This window comes from Artibeus jamaicensis, unplaced genomic scaffold (genome assembly GCF_021234435.1).
Source record: "Artibeus jamaicensis isolate MK-2021 breed Jamaican fruit bat unplaced genomic scaffold, CSHL_Jam_final contig_374, whole genome shotgun sequence".
Classification (NCBI taxonomy): domain Eukaryota; kingdom Metazoa; phylum Chordata; class Mammalia; order Chiroptera; family Phyllostomidae; genus Artibeus; species Artibeus jamaicensis.
The window spans coordinates 516636-536491 of NW_026521808.1; the positions used below are offsets into that span (position 1 = coordinate 516636).

At 36.5% G+C, this 19856-nt stretch overlaps 1 protein-coding gene across 1 annotated transcript in view; it reads right to left on the reverse strand.

Moving 5' to 3' along the window:
• LOC119055488 (phosphatidylinositol-binding clathrin assembly protein-like) overlaps window positions 1–19856 on the reverse strand; it is a 56338-nt gene that overhangs the window by 8418 nt on the left and 28064 nt on the right. Inside the window, exons 11-14 of the mRNA XM_053664499.1 lie at window positions 16408–16491; window positions 16085–16115; window positions 9599–9695; window positions 6484–6540 (exon numbers count right to left, since the gene is read on the reverse strand). Of these exons, the coding sequence (XP_053520474.1) occupies window positions 6484–6540; window positions 9599–9695; window positions 16085–16115; window positions 16408–16491 (269 nt within the window). The remainder of the gene's footprint in view (window positions 1–6483; window positions 6541–9598; window positions 9696–16084; window positions 16116–16407; window positions 16492–19856) is intronic.

The following is a 19856-nucleotide window of genomic DNA, read 5'->3' on the forward strand; positions in this document are numbered from 1 at the left end:
CCCTTGCCTGGGAATGGAGATCTTGGCACACTTCCATGATGATATCAGATATTGAATCCTGCAATGATCCCATGCAGTGGCTAGACTAAGTATCTATTCCCTACTGGGAACCTGGGTGTGTATACCTCCTTCAACCTACCTGGGTCTGTAGTTATTTGTGCCTGAAGAGTGGGATACCCCTTCTGTAGTCCTGCCAATTCTGGGGCTTAATTTCTATCTGGCTCCTAACAGCTCCACTCCCTAGGAAATTGGCTCTATTTCATTCACTTATTTGGAAACAATCCATGATATAATCTGAATTTTTATGTGGCCCTTCAGTTTTTACTTTGCCATCCACACATTTTGCCTTAAGCTCTTTTACACTAACAATAGATGCCCTTTGGTTACTGGTCACTGACCTGGAATCTACCACTATCCTTTTGGGATTTGGATCCATCATGTCTGCCCATATTTTCTTGTGGAATATCACAGCTCCTATATTCCGAATATCTCTGCTCCCTTATATTCTTATTCAGTCTACATTTTCCAGTCCACATTTACTCCTTACATCCACATTTACTCCTAGCATACATGTATAACTAGCATTATATAATACTCTAATCCTCTGCCAGGTGTTAACTTACAAATATAATGATCACAGAAGTTATACAGAGTCTAAGAAGAAGACTGAAAGGGGTATGAGGTAGGAGAAAAACTAGAAAGTATGGTATTTCTAAAAAAAGGGGGAAAGTGTTTCAAGAAGCATTCACGTTCCCTCACTAACCATTCCTTTTCTACCTCCATTGCAGTTCTTCTTCATCTTCTTGCCTAGTAATGACAGTTCATCTCAGGGCTCACACCTTGGACTTGTGAACCAGTCTAAATTTACCCTCGGTGGTCTCATCTACTCTCTAATGATACTCTTCAAAGCTTTTGTGCTAATCATTCCCACTCCCTGAAATAATCTTCCACGTAACCTCTTCTCTCTCCTCTTTGAATTTCTGCTCAAGACTGAGTCACATTCTCAATAAAGTCCACTGAATAGCCTATTTAAAATAGAAACCTACCCCAATACTTACAATGCTTCTTCCCTGCTTTAATTTTCTTTGCATACTATTTTATTTATTGTTTGTGCCACCACCACCACCACTAGAATGTGTGTCCCACAAGTACATGGATAATTATTGCTATATTCCCAGCTGCTAAGATAGTACCTGAAACACAGTTGAAGCTTAATGAATATCTGCTAGCTGAGTGATAGGAGAAAAGAGCTAAGTAAGAAAAGGGCAGAGAACTATTAGATTTTGTCACATGAAATAAGTTGAAAAGTGAACCAGGGAAAAACACCTAAATGTCCATTAATAGAGTCATTGGTTATTTCTGTCTTTTTTCGAGAAGTATTTACTGAGCAGCCTCTATGTCCTAAGTACTGTTCTAGGTATTCTGTATGTAGTGATGAATAAGACAAAGTCCCTGTACTCAAGGAGCTGATATTCAAGTCAGGGGAGACAGACAATAAACAAACAAATATATATATCAGGTGTTCCTGAGTCCTATGGAGAAAACCAATGCTGGGTAAGGGAGGTGGAGGTACATGGTAATAGTTGGATGCTACTTCTAAAGAGTGGAAAAGAAAGAACTCTTTTGGTCAGATTCTTGAGGAAGTATGGTAGTAAGTAAATTGGGTACCTAAACAAAGAATGCTCCGAGCACAGTACAGAGAACCATTCCAAGTGGCATGGGGAATGTAGCCCAGCCCCTGATTTGGAAAACTGATGGGGAGCAAGGTCGGCACATAGGACTCATGCCCACAGATAGGTTCTCCCATGGGGAATCAGGCCTGCATTGTACCTAGGTTGCTATGAGACTTGCTTTTGCTAAAACTCCCTCACCCTGGATTGAGGCAGAAAATGTTTACTGCATATCTCTAAAGTAACTTCCTAAAGTCTGTGCTAACCCTGCCAAGAATAGAGTGTAATCAGTTCAACCACTTTTACCCTTGATCTGCAACATCCTTCTCTTTGAAGTAATTAGCAACACTCTTTCCTTTGTTATCTGTAAAAAGTAATCACTTACAGCAAACCTGCACATAGTAGATGAGGATCATCCTTGATGTAATGTACCCAGAAAAGCAATAAAAGCCCGTCCAGGCAGGGGTTGAGGCCTGCTCTCTCATTTAGAGAGCAGCCATGCCATCCCTTTTCTCCACAGGACCTCTGTAGTTGGTATGAATTTGTTCATTGTAGTCACAACAAATGGACCCCGTGGGCCAGAGTCCGCATCAGCACAGGGCACAGTAAGTACAAAGGCCTGAGTTGAGGGTGATTTGTATGCTCAGAAAACATCAAAGAAGCCCTATGCATAGAATGAACTATGAAAGGCAAGCATGCCAGGAGATGAAAGCCAAGAGGTAGCATGGAGAACCTTGGCATTTACTGAGAGAAACAGTGACAGGGGGCAAGTTGCAGCAGAGTGGCTTGATCTAACTTACACTGTTAGTCAACCACTCTGGCTGCAGTATGGAAAAGACTGCAGAGACAAGGGCAGAAGCAGGGAGAGTAAGTAGGGGGCAACTGTAGTGATCCAGGTGAAAGATGATGGTGACTTAGAAAACTTGAGGATGCATTCTGAAAATAAAGCCCATAGCATTTGCTCATCAATTGGATATGGAGCAAAAGAAAGAAAGGTGTCAAGGAAGACTCCAAGGTTTTTGGACTGAGCAACTGGACCAACAGAACTGCCATCAGCTATGATTGGGAAGGCTGTAGGTAAAACAACTTTGGAGAGATCAAGAGTTCAGTTTTGGACATGTGAAGTTTGAGATGCCTATTACACACCCAAGTGAAGATGTCAATTAGTGAGGTATATAAATCTAGATAACAGGGACGAGCTCTAAACCGGTGATACAATTTGGGGAGTCATCAGTACATAAATGTACCATTAAAGCCATGACTTGGATGAAATCACCAAGGGAGTATGTATCCACACAGAAGGTGCTCAACGATTGATCCTGGGGTACTCCAGTATTTAGTATTGGCAAAGAAATTGAAAAGAAACAACCAGCTGAGACCATGATACCCTGGAAGCTAAGTGAAAAAAGCAATTCAAGGAGGAAGGAGTGATCGGTTGTATAAAATTCCACTGATAAGACACAATGTGGGCTGAGGAGTGACCACCCGATATGGTATTACAGAGGTCACCTGTGACTGAGGTAAGAACAACAAGGATAGGCAGGATCCTTGCTGAAACAGGTTCAAGAGAGAATAAGACAAAAAGAAGTACTGACAGCATACAGAGAACTTTTTTGAGAAATTTTTCAACAATGGGATAAAATATACTACTAACTGGTACTATATTCATATGTGGAATAGCAATGAGCCATTATAATTAATATATATCAATCTAGGTAGACCTCAAAAGCATTAGTACAGAACAATGCCAATTATAATCAGCTTTTAAAAATCATGTAGAATAGTACTATTCATTTTTCCACAGTAAAAGTACATAAAATTTATCATAGTCATTGTCTCTGAAAAAGTGGAGGATGATTGGGACTAGGAGTTTGCCAAGGAGACTTTGATTTTATTTGTAAAATTTCATTTTCAAATGAACTGAAAAAATTACGATAAAAAGTTAACATTTAGGCTTCTGGCCAAGATGAAGATGTTAGGTAGATATGCTTTGCTTCCTCATACAACCAAACAGATAACAGCCAATTAAAAAATTAAAAACAGTCAGAACTGCCAGAAAATTGAACTATATGGAAGTCCAACGACCAAGGAATTAAAGAAGAAACAGTCATCCAAATTGGTAGGAGGGGAGGAGATGGGAAGCCAGAGTGGTAAGGATGCACAACAAGGCAGCAGCTAGCAGACAGGGGCAGGTGAGACAGTGGCAGACCATGTGATCCAACATTTGCATGCAGGTAAGCTGAGAGGAACAATGGGGGAGTGAGACAGATCACACAACTCAAGGGAACTAAAGCCTCAAAATCTCTGGCTATTAAGACCTGTGGGAGTCGTGGCAGTGGGAGAAACTCCCAGACTCACAGGAGAGTCCATTGGAGGGACCCAAGTGATCCTAGAACATACACAAGCCCACACATCACAGAATCAGCACCTGAAAGGGCCCAATCCATTTGAGGGAAGTAAGGAAAGTGACTGAAAGTGGGGCGAGAGCCAAGCAAGTGGCATTGTTCCCTCTCAGACCCCTCCCCCACATACAGCACCACATGTAGAGAAGTGGGTTGCTCTACCCTGGTGAATAGCTAAGGCTCCACTCCTTACAGTGTAACAGGTGCACCGGGACAAAGAAATATGGTCCAACTGAAAGAACTAATCAAAACTCCAGAAAAAGAGTTAAGTGATAAGTAGATGGCTAACCTATCAAAGTTCAAAACCAGGATGCTCACAGAAATGACTGAGTGTAAAATAAAGGAAGAAGTGATGGCTATACAAAGTGAAGTAAAGAAAATTATACAGGGAACCAGTCAACAGTGAAGGGAAGGAAGCTAGAACTCAAATCAATGATTTGGAACAAAAGGAAGAAATAAACATTCAATCAGAAGAGAATGAAGAAACAAGAATTCAAAAAAAATGAGGAGAGGCTGAGGAATCTCTAGGACAACTTTTTAAACGTTCCAACATTCAAATTAGAGGGATACCAGAAGAAGAGGAAGAACAAGACATTGAAAACTTATTTGAAAAAAATAGTGAAGGAAAAGTTCCCCAGTCTTGCAAAGGAAATAAATATGAAAGTCCAGGAAGTTCAGAGAATCCCAAACAAGTTGGATGCAAGGAGAAATACACCAAGACACGTCATAATTAAATTCTCCAAGGTTAAAGATGAGAAGAGAATCTTAAAAGCAGCAAGAGAAAAGGAGAGAGTTACCTACAAAGGAGTGCTCATAAGATTATCAGCTGACTTCTCAAAAGAAACCTTACAGGCAAGAAGGGGCTGGAAAGAAGTATTCAAAGTCATGAAAGGCAAGGGTCTATTCCAGGATTACTCTATCCAGCAAAGCTATCATTTAGAATGTGAGGGCAGATAAAGTGCTTCCCAGCTAAGGTCAAGTTGAAGGGGTTCATCATCACCAAGCCCTTATTATATGAAATGTTAATGGGACTTATATAAGAAAAAGAAGAAGTTCAAAAATATGGACAGTAAAATGACAACAAACTCACAACGATCAACAACTCAACCTAAAAATAAAAACAAACTAAGCAAACAAATAGAACAGGAACAGAATCACAGAAATGGAGATTACATGGAGGGTTATCAGCAGGGAGGAAGAGAGAGAAGTATGGGGGAAAATGGTACAGGGAATAAGAAGCATAAATGTTAGGTACAAAACAGACAGGGGGAGGTTAAGAGCAGTATAGGAAATAGAGAAGTGAAAGAACTTATATGTATGACCCATGGACATGAACTAAGGTGGGGGAGGGAATGCTGGAAGGAGGGGTGTGCAAGGCAGAGTAGAATAAAGGGGAAAGGAAAATAGGACATTTGTAATAGCATAACCAATATAATGTACTTTAAAAAGTTAATATTTAGTAATTCAGGATGTTGAAGCATGGATGTTTGTTATCCTTTCTACTTTCCTGTATTTTTTACATTTTCCAAAATTGACACCAACAACAAAAACATGAGTTGAGTGAACTGGTGGTGAGATTTATGGACTGAATGACTTCAAAGTTTTCATTACCTAAACCATGTTACATGAAATTTATGCAATGTACCAAAGCTATGAAAAGGAGAACTGATGGTTGCAAACAATTTTTGAGTATGTAAAGGAAAATTTTTAATTATGAAAACATTTCCAAACATGAAGAATGGAAATAAGAGACTAAAATGAGTTAGAAAAAAGTTGGATAAAAAACCTGAAATCTAAAAAGTTTCAGATATTCCACCAGTATTAATAATTTCTCCCATTGGAAAGTCTTGCACAGTAAGAAAAATTCAGCCTTATTAAGTTCCACTTAGTGTTGTACCTGCTTGATATAGAGTGGAAGTGATCCCTAACAGCAAGATGGCAAATAAAACAAAACAAAATCAAACAACAACCAAACTTTAGAAAAGGGAGGAAAACCAGCAGCAAACAGTAGCTTGTAACTATCGGTGTAAAGCAAGAATGTAAGGTAAGTTATATTTGAATCTCTACTATGTGCATATTATTCCTGTTTTGGATTATCTATTAATTCTGGAACAGCTTTCCTTAACCCATTTCTGCACATCACTTCTCTTCCCCATTGTTCAGGTTCCCATCTCTATTCCATTTAGCCATCTCACAGAGCCTTTATGAGAAGAGGGCTATCTGTTTTTCCAAGAAGCATAAATGTTAGGTACAAAATAGACAGGATAGATAGAAAGGAAAATAGAAAGGAAAGGATATAGATAAATGACCTTCCATTTTAAATGATCAATATCTCTTTTCTATTAGTACAAGCCATGGGAAGTTTCACCTCAGTCTCCCACTTTTGATATATTAAAAGGTTTTTTTCTTACCATTCCATACATAGGCACATGCTGTGAAGTCACTGGACAGGCCACTGGAAGTGGTACCTGTAAGCAAAGTGTCAGTTACTATATAGTATGTTCTCTACCTATATTTGCCATATATTTAATATTGATAACATTATGCCATGTATTTAATATTGATAACAAATATAGGAAGTACTTTATAGCCAGGGCAGTTATTTTTCTCCAAGCATGAGAAATTTAGGAGTTTTAAGGACTTCTAATTACTGGTATGTTGTGTTGGAAACCATAGCACAGCTCAAAGGAGCAAATGCCACTCTTCCCCAAAGAGTGGGATTTGCTTGGACAACATTACACGCCCAAGAGAAATGTGGACTTTCAGATAAAAAAGGGCTATGATTCTTCTTTTTATACTGCATAAAGAAAATAATAGCATTAGTAAACAAAATGAAAGAAAAAATTTCTATCACAATCTCACTAACTCCAACAAATAAAACTATCTTTTTAAAAAATATTTTATTTAGTTAGTTCTTTTTAGAGAGAGGGGAAGGGAGGGAGAGAAACATCAATGTGTGGTTGCCTCTCACATGCCCCCTAGTGGGGACCTGGCCTGCAACCCAGGCATATGCTCTGACTGGAAATTGAACCAGCAACCTCTTGGTTCACAGGTCAGTGCTCAATCTGCTCAGCCACACCAGCCAGGGAAACTTTCTTAATTTTTCAACTTTCCCTTCCAGACTTTGGTTATGACATTATTTGGATATATGAGATAATGTGAAAAATAAAGATAATTTGGCTTTCACCACAACAGATGAAAAGCAAAGTAGTATACAGTATTAGTGCTATTGGCATAACATCAAATTATACCTGGCTTTGAACCATGACTTAATTTCCTTGCCTATAACAGTCACAAATTTACTCCTTGTCTTACTCTCTTTGTGTACTGCCAGGTGATATGAGAGATAGTAGTGACCTTTGACCTTAGACATACCCCAACGTGCTAGTAACAGACCAGAAGAGACTTGAACAAAGAGGCAAAATACATCTTTGATATCAGTCTTTCTGATATTTTCCAAAGTATTCTTATACCCTGGTTCCTCCCTCTTCTATAAAAAGTTTTCTTCATGCTTGATATATATTATCTGAGCCAAACTAGTAACTGTTTCATAAATAATTTCTATTCTTGCAGCATATGCCCTATTACCAGGCACTTGCTACCCAAATCTGATCCATGGACCAGAGGCATCAACATCATCAGCTGGTAGTTTGCCAGAAATGCAGACTCTCAATCCCCATCCTAGATATTAGTGCATTTTAACAAGACCCCCAGGTAAGTCATATGCACATTAAAGCTTGAGAATAAGAAAGTGGAGCAAGGATCTAGAAAAGTCTGTCAAGGAAGAAGTATTCCCAGCATTTTCACAATTCCACTAGAGCATCTTCGTTATTGTTAGGGAGAATGCTTATTCTCCTTGCCTTCCTATTTTCATATCCCTCTTTGAGGGCTGAGGAACTTTAATTTAATGGTCTATGTTTCATATACTAGTGAGTGGGAATACTGTGCACAAAATCTCTATCATCATCATCATCACTGGCACCATCACCATCATCATACTGCTGGCTAATATTTATTGAGCACTTACTGCTTCATTTAATGCTCACAATGACCGAATGGTCCACATCCTTTAAGTCCTTGGAGACAAATGTGTTTTGGAATTCACAATGTTTTATATTTTAGAAAGATAATTAAAATTATATATAGAACATATTAGTAACACCCCAGGGGAGCTAAAATAGCACCCTCTAATCGAACACACTAATATTTCTATAGCAAAACACAAATCCAAAATTCACATATGAATACTTACACTTAGCAAAATAATGATGATAGCCTCATTATAGTTCAGATAACATTTTTCAGCCAAAAGTTTGTTGCAAACTTCAAGAAAACTAATTTTCCAGAGAGTTTTGAATTTTAGAATTGAAGACAATTTACTGGAGACCCATATTTCAACCTTCAATCTATTAGCAACTCCTATCAATTCTACCTGTGTGTGTGTGTATTTATATAAAATCTATCTTTCAATCTACTGCCACTACTTTAGTATTCTAGACCAGGCCACTCTAGATATCTTGCTTCAACAACTTGAAAACACTTCAGACTTTCCTAATCTGTATCTTATTTCCTTATTATCCATCTTTCACACTCCTCCTGGACTAATCTTTCAAAAATATGAAAGTGACTGCTTATAAGATAAAGCCCAAACTACTACACAAGTTTCTACAAGATCTGGTCTCTATTAAACACTCTAGCTTTATCTCTTGTTGCACCCATTATAAATTATGTTACAGCCATGTTAAACTACCTATAACTCTCTGAATAGACCATGAAGTTTCCTGACTTTGCTCATGCTGCTCCTTCTGCTTAGAATGCCCCATTTGCCAGTGTTTTCAAGTCACCTCATCTCCTTTGGCCTCAAGTTCAGCTCCTTTATGAAATTAACCAACACACCCTCTACAGTATTTCACCTTAGCACTTATAATATTCAATGCCTCCATTTGATGGTATGTCTTTCTGCAATACAGCTACTGTATCTTTATCTCTCAGCACAGTCCTTGGTGCCTAAGAAGTGCTCAATAAATGTGGAGCAAAAAAAGTAGGAGTGAATATTCTGTGATGGGGAGGTAACTACAGACCTTATAGAAGCCCTAAATTTGAATTTTCACATTTTAATTTATGAAACAGCTTAATATGTCAACAATAAATGTTAGCATAATACATTAAATTGATTAAAAACAAAACACTTCACCCTGGCTGGTGTAGCTCAGTGGATTGAACTCAGGCCTGAGAACCAAACAACCGTGGTTCGATTCCCAATCAGGGCACATACCTGGGTAGCAGGCCAGTTCCCAGTAGGGGACACATGAGAGGCAACCATACATTGATATTTCTCTCCCTCTCTCCTGCCCTTCCCCTCTAAAGATAAATAAATAAAAATAAAAAATTAAAACATTTTTTGCTCTGCCCTTTTCCTTTCTACAAATTTCTATATGCCAAAAAAAAGTTAAAATAAAACTTATTCACATATGCCAAAAATAGTTAAAATAAAAAAGTAAGGTGATGATACATCACAAATTTTACCTTGTAGACAAAAGGCTCAATAGAAGTGGGACTCAATGACCAGTTCATTCCATCAGCAATTTCCATCTCTGAAGACGGATGAGACTTCACATCAAATCTAAAATGGGAATTATAAATCAGTCTATTTAGTAGGAGAATGACAAATCTACCATTTAAACATCTAGTCAGAAGAATACAGCCTTTGATACAATGTTTATGCTTATGAACAAGTAAGAGATAATAGCAAGGAATCACAAAACAAAGCCCAAAAGAGGCCACTGGCTATTTTCTATATAAGATTCAGGTATCTTTACAAACTAAATGTCTCAGCTTAGGTTTGACAGATAATTCCATATTTAAATTCCTCACTAAAAAAATCTGAGACTCTACAGAAAGAATTCACTAGTAGCACTTTCCTATAAACAAACTGACTTGAGTGAATACATTTTATTCTAAACTATTTTAGTAGTTTTAAATAAAAAACTAGTATTCTCCATGGTAGTGGGTCAAAAGGACATAAGTATATCTGTATAACCTTGATTACATAACTTGACCTCTTTCCTTGTATGTAAAATGGGGATAAACAATGCTTTGTCTGTTCTGTAGAATGAGTTATTAGAGTTATGAGAAAAATAATGTCATGTAGGAAATATTTTGTATAAATAAGAGAATAAATAGAAAGAAATGGAAACAATCTCTATCAGGCATCTATTCTTACTAGGCTCTATTAGGTGTTGTCACAATCTTAATTATCATTTAATTTTCATAACCACCATTTGAAGCAAGTATTATAAATCTCATTTTATGGATGACAAAACTGAGCCTCAGAGAAAACAAGTATTTTGCTTAAGGTCCTACAGTTAATTAATGGTACGACTAGGAGCCTATACTTGAAACTAGTAGTTAAGTTTATTATCCTTATCTTCTACATCTTTTTCATCTCCTCTACCAAGTCATGTAATACTCTATTCTGCGTACACTTTAATGATAATTCTAAGACATGGTACTTGTCTCTAAAAACTCATCTTTATTCCATATTCACCATTTGACTAATCCACATTTAATTTTTATCTGCGCTATAGACTGTAAAAATTCAAATAGTGTGAAAAGAGCTAAAACTAAAATGTCACCAGTTCCCCTTTCCAAAACTAGCCACTCTTCCTTATGGTATTTAATTCCATTATACTTAAGATGTTTATACTACTATGTCTTAATTTATAAATGTTAGATGTTACTGATTTCCTCTGGAAGATGCAACACTCTGATACAATACATCCCACCTCCTCCCATTTTTGAAATATTATATATATAGCTAATATAGAGATTAAGAGCTCTGACTATAGAGCAAGACTGCCTGGGTTCACATCCCACTTCACCCACTTAACAAGTATACAAAGTTGGACAAGCATTAGAATCTCTGTATCTCAGTTACCCCATATGTAAAATGTGCATTGTACATTCACTGCATTCATTCAACAAAAACCCATTAAATATCTATTAAATATCCATTACTATTCTTGGTGTTTGGAATATATAAAACAGATGAAAATATCTGCCTTCATGGAGCTTACATGTAGTGGAAATAACAGCTATCCCAAGTAGAAATATTAAATGACTTATGTGTAAAAGAGTTAGAATGAACAGTATCTGGCTCAGAATAAACAATAAATGTTAAAAGCAAATAATCTGTCATTTTCATTTTTTCCTGAACATAACTCTCCTGGAGCTCTATATCCTTCTGCTCCAATCTAAACTGGCTGCTGTACAAATGTCATTCTGGGACTTCAATTGTTATATTAGGACTTCCACCTCTCACTGAAGTGTGGCTTTTTGTTTCCTTGAATCCCATGCGTTCCTCTTTCTTAGTTCATTTCTATTTTGCTGGAGCACACCCCGCAGTCACTTGCTTGAGCAAAGGTGCACAATAGGAACCTTTTTAGGTTTTGGGTGTCTGAAAATGTTTATCTCTTGTATTTGGTTGAGAGCTCATGTGAGTACACAATTTTAGATTGGAAATAAATTTCACAAAGAAGAATATTTAACAGGTTGAAGTATTATCTTCTATCTTCCAGGATTATTGCTTAAAGGCTCAATACTATATTTATTCCTGATCAATTGTTTGTACTTTCTTTTCCTCAATTCTTGACACACGCCTTCTCTATTCAGCCTCCATAATATTAGGATATTTTGAAAGTTCAATTCTGAACCTACCATTTTCCTTTTTATTCTCTAACAAGATGAGTTCATCTAGTCTTATGGCTTTAACTGCCACATTTAAAACTCACAAAGTTTTATCTCTGGCCCTAATATTCTGACTCACATGTCTACCTGTCTCTTGAATGTCTAATACATATCTCAAATATAACATGTCAAAACACAACTTGATTCAACTTAACTACTTAAATTATTTCCCTTTCAATCTTTCTCATCATAACACATGGCACCATCATCCAAAAACCTAAACACCATTACTCAATCTCTTTTCCCTCACCTCTAATACCAAGTACTATCAATTCTACCTCCAAAACACATCCAAGATGCATGCACTTTCCATTATACCACCTCCATGACTACCATCCCAGACAGGATGTTTCACACAACATGTTTCAAGAGAAAGGAAGCAGCAGTCTGTACAGGGAGTGGAATTTTAAAATATATTCCTGGATTTTATATGTGAATATTTTATTTAAAATTCTGACATCTACAATAAATGAGATTGGTTAGCAGATTCCTATCTTTGTTGGTCTTTGATATTAAAGTTACATCATTTCATACACTGAATTGTACATCTTTCCTTTTTTCCTATGCTCTATTCTTTAAGGGCTCAAGTTCAACCCCAAACGCATGATGCTTTCAGCAAATCTTGAATTACTTTTTCAAAAACTTATGTGGTGACTTTTCTAAGTATGCTTTTGCTTCTTCTGAGATGAATTTATTATTTATATTTTGCTCGGAAATAATCAATTTCCTCTAAACTTTCAAATATGTTATAGCCAAACAGTTGCAAAAAGTATTTCCTTATAATTATTTTAATCTCTCCTACATCTGTTATGTCAGCTCTCTTATTCCTTATGTTATATACTCTTACAGTCTCTTTTCTCTTTAATTAGACAAGCTCATTTTCTTGAACTTTAAAAGGAAATAAGTTTAGACTTCTTCTTTTTTGAAATTTTATTAAGCTTCTATCTTTATGAGTTTTTTAGGGTTTTTATACATTAATTTTTAACTTTTATTGTACTTTTTCCCCATTACCGTTTAGTCCCCTTATACACCCCTCCCACCAGCAATCACCACACTGTTGTCCATGAGTCCTTTTTCCTTTTTGCTCAATCCCTCCACCTCTGAATCTCCCCTCCCCCATGGCTGTAATCCTGCTCTCCATCAATGAATTTGTCCCATTTTTCTTTAGTTCAGTTTGTTCATTGGACTCCACATATGAGTGAAATCATATGGTAGTTGTTTCTCTCTGACAGGCTTAATTTACTTAGCATAATGTTCTCTTGGTCCATCCATACTGTTGAAAAGGGTATAATTTTCTTTTTTACAGTCGAGTAGTATTCCATGTGTAAATGTCCCATAGTTGTTTCATCCATTCATCTATTAATGGACACTTGGGCTGCTTCCACATCTTGGCAATTGTAAATAACTCTTCAATGAACATAAGGATGCTTATGTTCTTTCAAATTAGTGTTTTGTGTTCATTTGGATATACTCCTAGAAGAGGGACAGCTGGGTAGAAAATCTGATCCACTTTTAATTTTTTGAGGTGTCTCTATACTGCTTTCCATGATGGCTGCATCAATCTGCATCCCCACCAACACTGCAAAAGGGTTCCCTTTTCCCACATCCTTGCTAGCACTTATTGTTTATTGATTTATTGATGATGGCCATTCTGACAGGTGTGAGACAGTATGTCTTCATGGTTTTACTTTGCATTTCTCTGATAATTAGTAATGCTGAACATTTTTTCATATGCCTATTAGCCATCTGTAAGTCCTCTATGGATAAGTATCTATTCATATCCTTTGTCCACTTTTTTAATTGGGTCACTTGCTTTTTGGTGTTGAGTTCTGTAAGTTCTTTATAGATTTTTAGATATAAACCTCTTATCAGATGTATCAGTGAGTATTTTCTCCCATTCCATGGGTTGTTGGCTCTCTATTCTGTTCCACTGATCTATGTGTCTGTTTTTATGGGAGTACCATGCTGTTTTACTTACTATGGCCTTATAGTATAGTTTGATATTTGGTGGCATGATTCCTCCAATTTTATTCTTTTCTCAGGATTGCTGTTGCTATGTGGGGCCTTTTGTGGTTTTACACAAATTTTTGAAATATTTCTTGGCTGGTGTAGCTCATTGGATTGAGTATGGACCTGCGGAGCAAAGGGTCACAGGTTTGATTCCAAGTCAGGGCACATGCGTGGGTTGCAGGCCAGGTCTCCAATGCGGGGATATGCAAGAGGCAACCACACATTGATGCTTAATGCCTCTCTTTTTCCTTCCCTTCCCCTCTCTGTAACCCACACTTCTCAAAGGAAACCCTTTGGCTATTGAAATGTCCCTCTGGAACTTCAGCTGCTGCCTGTTAGAGGCCAGCCAGCCCACTCATGCTTCCTATGTACTCTCTCTGAGTCTTATTTTGGTGAAGTGGTTCCTTCTCTCTGTTCATGGTTATAAGGCTTCTCTCCAGCTAGTGTTCAGTTGGTTATTCAGGATGATTTTGCTACAATTTAGTTGTAATCCCAGAATGGTCCTCAGAAGAGGTTAGTGTAGCTTCCACTTACTCCTCTGCCACCTTGGATCTCCTATCTTTATAAATTTTATCAATCTAATACATTTTTGTTATATCTATTTTCTTACTGTAACAAAAACTAAATTATTTTTTATTTATTTTTTAAACAATGATTAAATTTTCTTCCGAGTTTATCTTTCACACTGATCTATTAGCTTTGGTATGAAGTTCACTTTTTTATTACCTCTAAATAATCTGTAACTTTCCTTTTGGTTTCCTCTTTGGCAAAGGATTATATTTAAGAATTTATAAGTACTTCAGAGTTTTCATGGTAACTACTTATTATTTCTAATTTTATTGGATTATCAAAATATAGCCTATAAATTGTTAAGTTTCTTGTTAAGCTTTTCTTTGTGATTGCTTGGAAGAAAATAAACATTCTATGTGTATGTACAAGCAAGTTTATTGTTTATTATGTATTATTCAAGTTCCTCTATGTCCTTACTTGTGTTTTATCTGTTAGATCTAACAATGAATGAGGTGGTTTGCAATCACTGATCACAACTGTATTTTTCTCCACATAGTTCTAATAATTTTGGCTTACATACTTAGCTTTGTATATACAGTATTAAGACCTTCGTATCCCCATAAATAGTACCTTTTATCATCATATGATATCCCTCCTTATTCTGTTTAGTGCTTTTAACTTTACATTCCACATTATTAATATTGTTAATATGATCACTCCTACCTACCTCTGGTTTCCATTTGTCTGTTGGGAAGTCTGAAAGTGTAGAGATTCACTTACTAGAGTAATATTGATTATTGTATGATGCTGATCTGGTAGTTCTGTTGTCTTTGTTTAATAAAATAAAGTATAAGTATTACTCATTTAATGCAGTCTATATCATAAAGTAAGAATAAACCCCAAAGCACAAAGAACTATGAAGAATGTCAATATTTAAGACATACTTAGAAAAAGATCCTTCAAATGAACCATAAAGAGATTGTCAGAGGGGAGGAGGAGAAGCATGCAATACAGTATACTTTAACCAAGAAATTTACCTACAAAAATTGGGTTAGTATATAACGAATAAATTCCCTACTTTAATTAAGTAAAAGATTCACATGGTATAGAGTTTTATAACAAATTACTCCTATATCTAATTTCAAAATAATTATTTTTCTGGTTGCTACTCTTGTAAGCCTCTTCCTCTAACATGTATTTATTGGCTGCCTTTTTAAAATAATAAAAACTTACTTGTTGATTAAACTCCACACCGAACAAAATAAACTAATAAATAAAACAGATCCAGCCCTGCCTGGTGTAGCTCAGTGGATTGAGCATGGGCCTGTGAAGCAAAGGGTCGCCTGTTCGATTCCCAGTCAGGGCACATGCCTGGGTTGTGGGCCAGTTCCCTAGTAGGGGACACATGAGAAGCAACCACATACTGATGTTTCTCTCCTACTCTTTCTCCTTTCCTTCCCCTCTCTCTAAAAATAAATAAATAAAATATTAAAAATAAAATAAAACAGATCCAGAGGCATGGTGGCCACATGGAACAGACTTACAGCTGTCAGAGGGGAGGGGGTTGGGGAACTGACTAAAGGAAGGTAAATAGATTAGCCAAAGAACATATATGCATAACCCACAGACAAAGACAACAATGTGGTGAAGGCCAGGGAAGGTCAGGCTGGGCTATGTGGAGGTGGGAAAAGGTGGAGTGGAAAATGGGGGACATCTGTAGTAGTGTCAATAATAAAAAACACTTACTTGTTGACTAGGCTTTCTCCGAATTTAAAATCTGTTTTATAAAACAAAAAAATGCATTATTTTTATATAAATATTTTTCTTAAAATGAATTTAAAAGGAAAAAAGAAAGAACTCATAGACACAGGAAACAATGTGGTGATTGTGGGGGGCGGGGATGGGTGGAGATGGAAGAAGGCATTGAGGGGATAAATGGTAATGGAAAAAATACATAAAAAGAATTTTAAAATTTTAAAAATCAAAATAAATAAATAAAGACAGTAGCTTCCTGGGAAAGTAAAAATCTATCTACATGTAAAAATATTAATTTAAAAAAGTATGCATACTTTCTATGAGGCTGGGAAATGGGTCATCAAGATTGTTTCCTGTTGTTGTTCCATAAGGTTGTCTGGCTTTAACAGGATTGTAGGCTTATGAAGATCATGTTAGTTGTAATATATCATGTAGACAAAATAATCTGAAAATAAAAGACAGGATTAGATGGAAATCTAGGCAAAATTTATATCAATACACTAATTACATATATGTACCTTCCCATTATAAACAGGACCTCAAGCTATTAGGTTAATGAGTATAAATAAAGTCATGTTAAATTATTCATTAAATAAATTTTAATTGAACACCTGTTATGTGTCAGGTCCTGTTCTAGGTGCTAAAGATACAAAAGTGAATAAAAAAGATAAAAATCCCTGCCTTGATGTAGTTTACATTCTATTGGAGAAAGAAATTAACCAAGACAGATAACACATATAATATATTAGATTATGATAAATGCTAAAGAAAAAACATCAGGAAAAGTGGTATATGCTGGTGGAGGGTGGGGATACTTAAATTTTAGATAGGAAAGGCTCACTGAGAAAGGGACTTTTAAGTAAAGAACTAAAGGATCTGAGAGAGTAAACCACAAGATCCAGAAGAAGGAACAGCATGAAAAAAGGCCCTAAGGAAAAAGTGTGCTTGGTCTGTTTAAAGAACAAAAACCTTCTGCACTGCTAAAGAAAACATCAGCAAAATGAAAAGAGAATCAACTGTATGGGAAAATATATTTGCAAACAATACCTTGGACAAGGGTTTGCTCTCCAAAATATATAAAGAACTCACATGACTCCATTCCAGGAAGACAAACAATCCAATGAAAAAATGGGCAAAGGACCTAAACAGATACTTCTCCAAGGAGGACATACAGATGAAAGAATGCTCAGCATCACCAGCCATCAGAGGCATGCAAATTAAAATGACAATGAGATACCACCTCACACCAGTCAGAATGGCCAACATAAACAAATCAACAAACAATTAAGTGCTGGCAAGGATTTGGAGAAAAGGGAACCCTAGTGCACTGTTGGTGGGAATGCAGACTGGTGCAGCCACTGTGGAAAACAGTATGGAATTTCCAAACTGGTGGTTGCCAGAGGAGAGGGATTTTGGAGGACTGAGTAAAAGAGATGAAGGGATTATAAAGCATAATTTGGTAGCTACAAAATAGTCACAGGGATGTAAGTGAAACACAGGAAATATAGTCAATAATATTGTGATAACTATGTATAGTGCCAGTTGGGGTACTAGAAATATTGAGGGGAGCACTATGTAAAGTATTTGAGTGTCTAACCACTAAGCTGTACACCTGAAACCAATACATAATTTTTAAAGGGAGGGAAATGGACTGTAGGGGCAAAGACAGAAGGATGTAAGTGGTCAGAAAGCTCTTGTTTACGTTAAGAGACAATAGTAACTCAGACTAGGGTGATAGCACTGGAGGTAGTGAAAAATGGTCAACTTTTAGACAGGTTTTGAAGGTAAAATCAACAGATTCCCTGATGGATTAAATATGGGGTGTGACAGAAAGAAAGAAGTCAAGGAACTCTAAAACTTTTGGCCTGAGCAAATAGAAGAAATAAATTGCTATTTCCCATTAACTTAGATGGGAAAACCCATGGTTAAAGCAATTTGGGGTTAGAGTACCAGGAGCTCAGTTTGGAACATACTGAGTTTTGAGCCACTATCACATATTCAAGTGAAACCATTGAATAGACACAATTCGGGAGTTCAGGAGGAATAGCTATAGCTAGAGATGCTAATTTGGGAGTTCAATCATGTAAATGATATTTAAAGGTATCAGCCTGGGTGAGATCATCTAGGAAATGAATACATACAGATAAAGAAGAGAAATAAGGACAAATCAGTGAACAAATTCTTTTAAAAAAGGAGCCAAGACTTTGATAAGAACAAAACCAAAAGGCAAACCTAAGAAAATGTATCAAAGTAGAGGGAATGATGAACTATGTCCAATGCTATTGAGGCATCCCAGAAAGATGAAGACTGAGAAATTATCAATGGATTCTGCAACATGGAGGTCACTGGTGACTCTGACAATAGCAATTTTAGTAGTTTGATGGATACAAAAACCTGACTTGCATTACCTAATTACCTAAAGTACTTAAATTAATTCAAAAGCAAATAGGGGAAATATTAACACACCTTTCTTAGCAATTCTAAGAACAAGCAGACAAAATAGTCAATTAAGATATAGAGGATTTAAACAATACAGTTAACAACTTCGACCTAACTGACACTACCCAACAATGACAGGATACAGTTTTCCAGTGCACATGAAACGTCTACAAAAAAAAATTATTATAGGCTAGGCCATATATCAACAAACTCCAAAGGACTGAAATTTCCGAGAAGGTTCTCTGACAAAGTGCAAGTAAGCTAGAATTCAATAACAAAACAGATAATTAGGAGACCCCTATATACAAGTGACTTTAAAATGCACTTCTAAATAACACATGAGTCAGGCCCTGTTCAGAACACTCTACATGTTCTGACTCATTTATCCTGACAACAACCTTATGAGGATAAGGAAGCTGAGGCACAGAGAAGTTAGGCCATCTGTTCAGAGTCACCAAGTCCATGAATGGTAGAGTGAAATTTGAGCCCAACCACTCTGATTCTATTTTCAATATTTTAAAATCACAGTGATTAAGGGGAAAAACTGGTTTCAGCTGGGCACAGAATTTTCAACAGAAGCGGTTCAAGGAATAATGGTTAGACAACCTGGGCCAAGTGCTCAGGGAAACATGTGGAGATCACCAGAAGTCAGTTTGGGTCTGTCAGTAATCAGGCCCACAAGCATTTATAATAATGGTAGTAGTAGTTCTCTTACTCCCCCACACTCTACTTGGGATACAAATTCACAGTAGAGTCAAAACACAGCTTGTCAAACACTACATTTAATAGTCTTGTAATATCTATTGTAAGCACTAATGATTCCCAAACCATCGGGACTCAAAAAAGCAGTCATTCTTTAAGCAAAAGTACAGTTTTTGCGATACATATGGCTTTACTCAAAGGACTTAAGTTCGTCATAGTTTTGGTTAAACTCACCCATGGAAATTGCAGGTGTATCCATTGAGAATATATGCACAAAAGAAAAACAAAAACATTTAAAATAGATACAGTTTAAGTTTTTGAGTTAAACTAAGAATAACCTTTAATTCAGATACATAGAGCTCATTAATACATGAATGTGTGTCTAGAAGATCAAGTAATGTTGAAAAACTATCACACATTAAAAAACAGAATATGACTGATTATGAGCGGCCATGTGCCAGTAAATATATAACAACCAGCTCTCCAGGAAAAAAACAGAAGGCCTGCTTTGTAGTGTTTGTCCATTCCCGTGATGTAAATACTTCCATCATGGCCAATTTCAAGTTACTAACATGACATCAAGCAGCTTGTAAAATGCCTGAAAATTTAGCAATGGGATCTT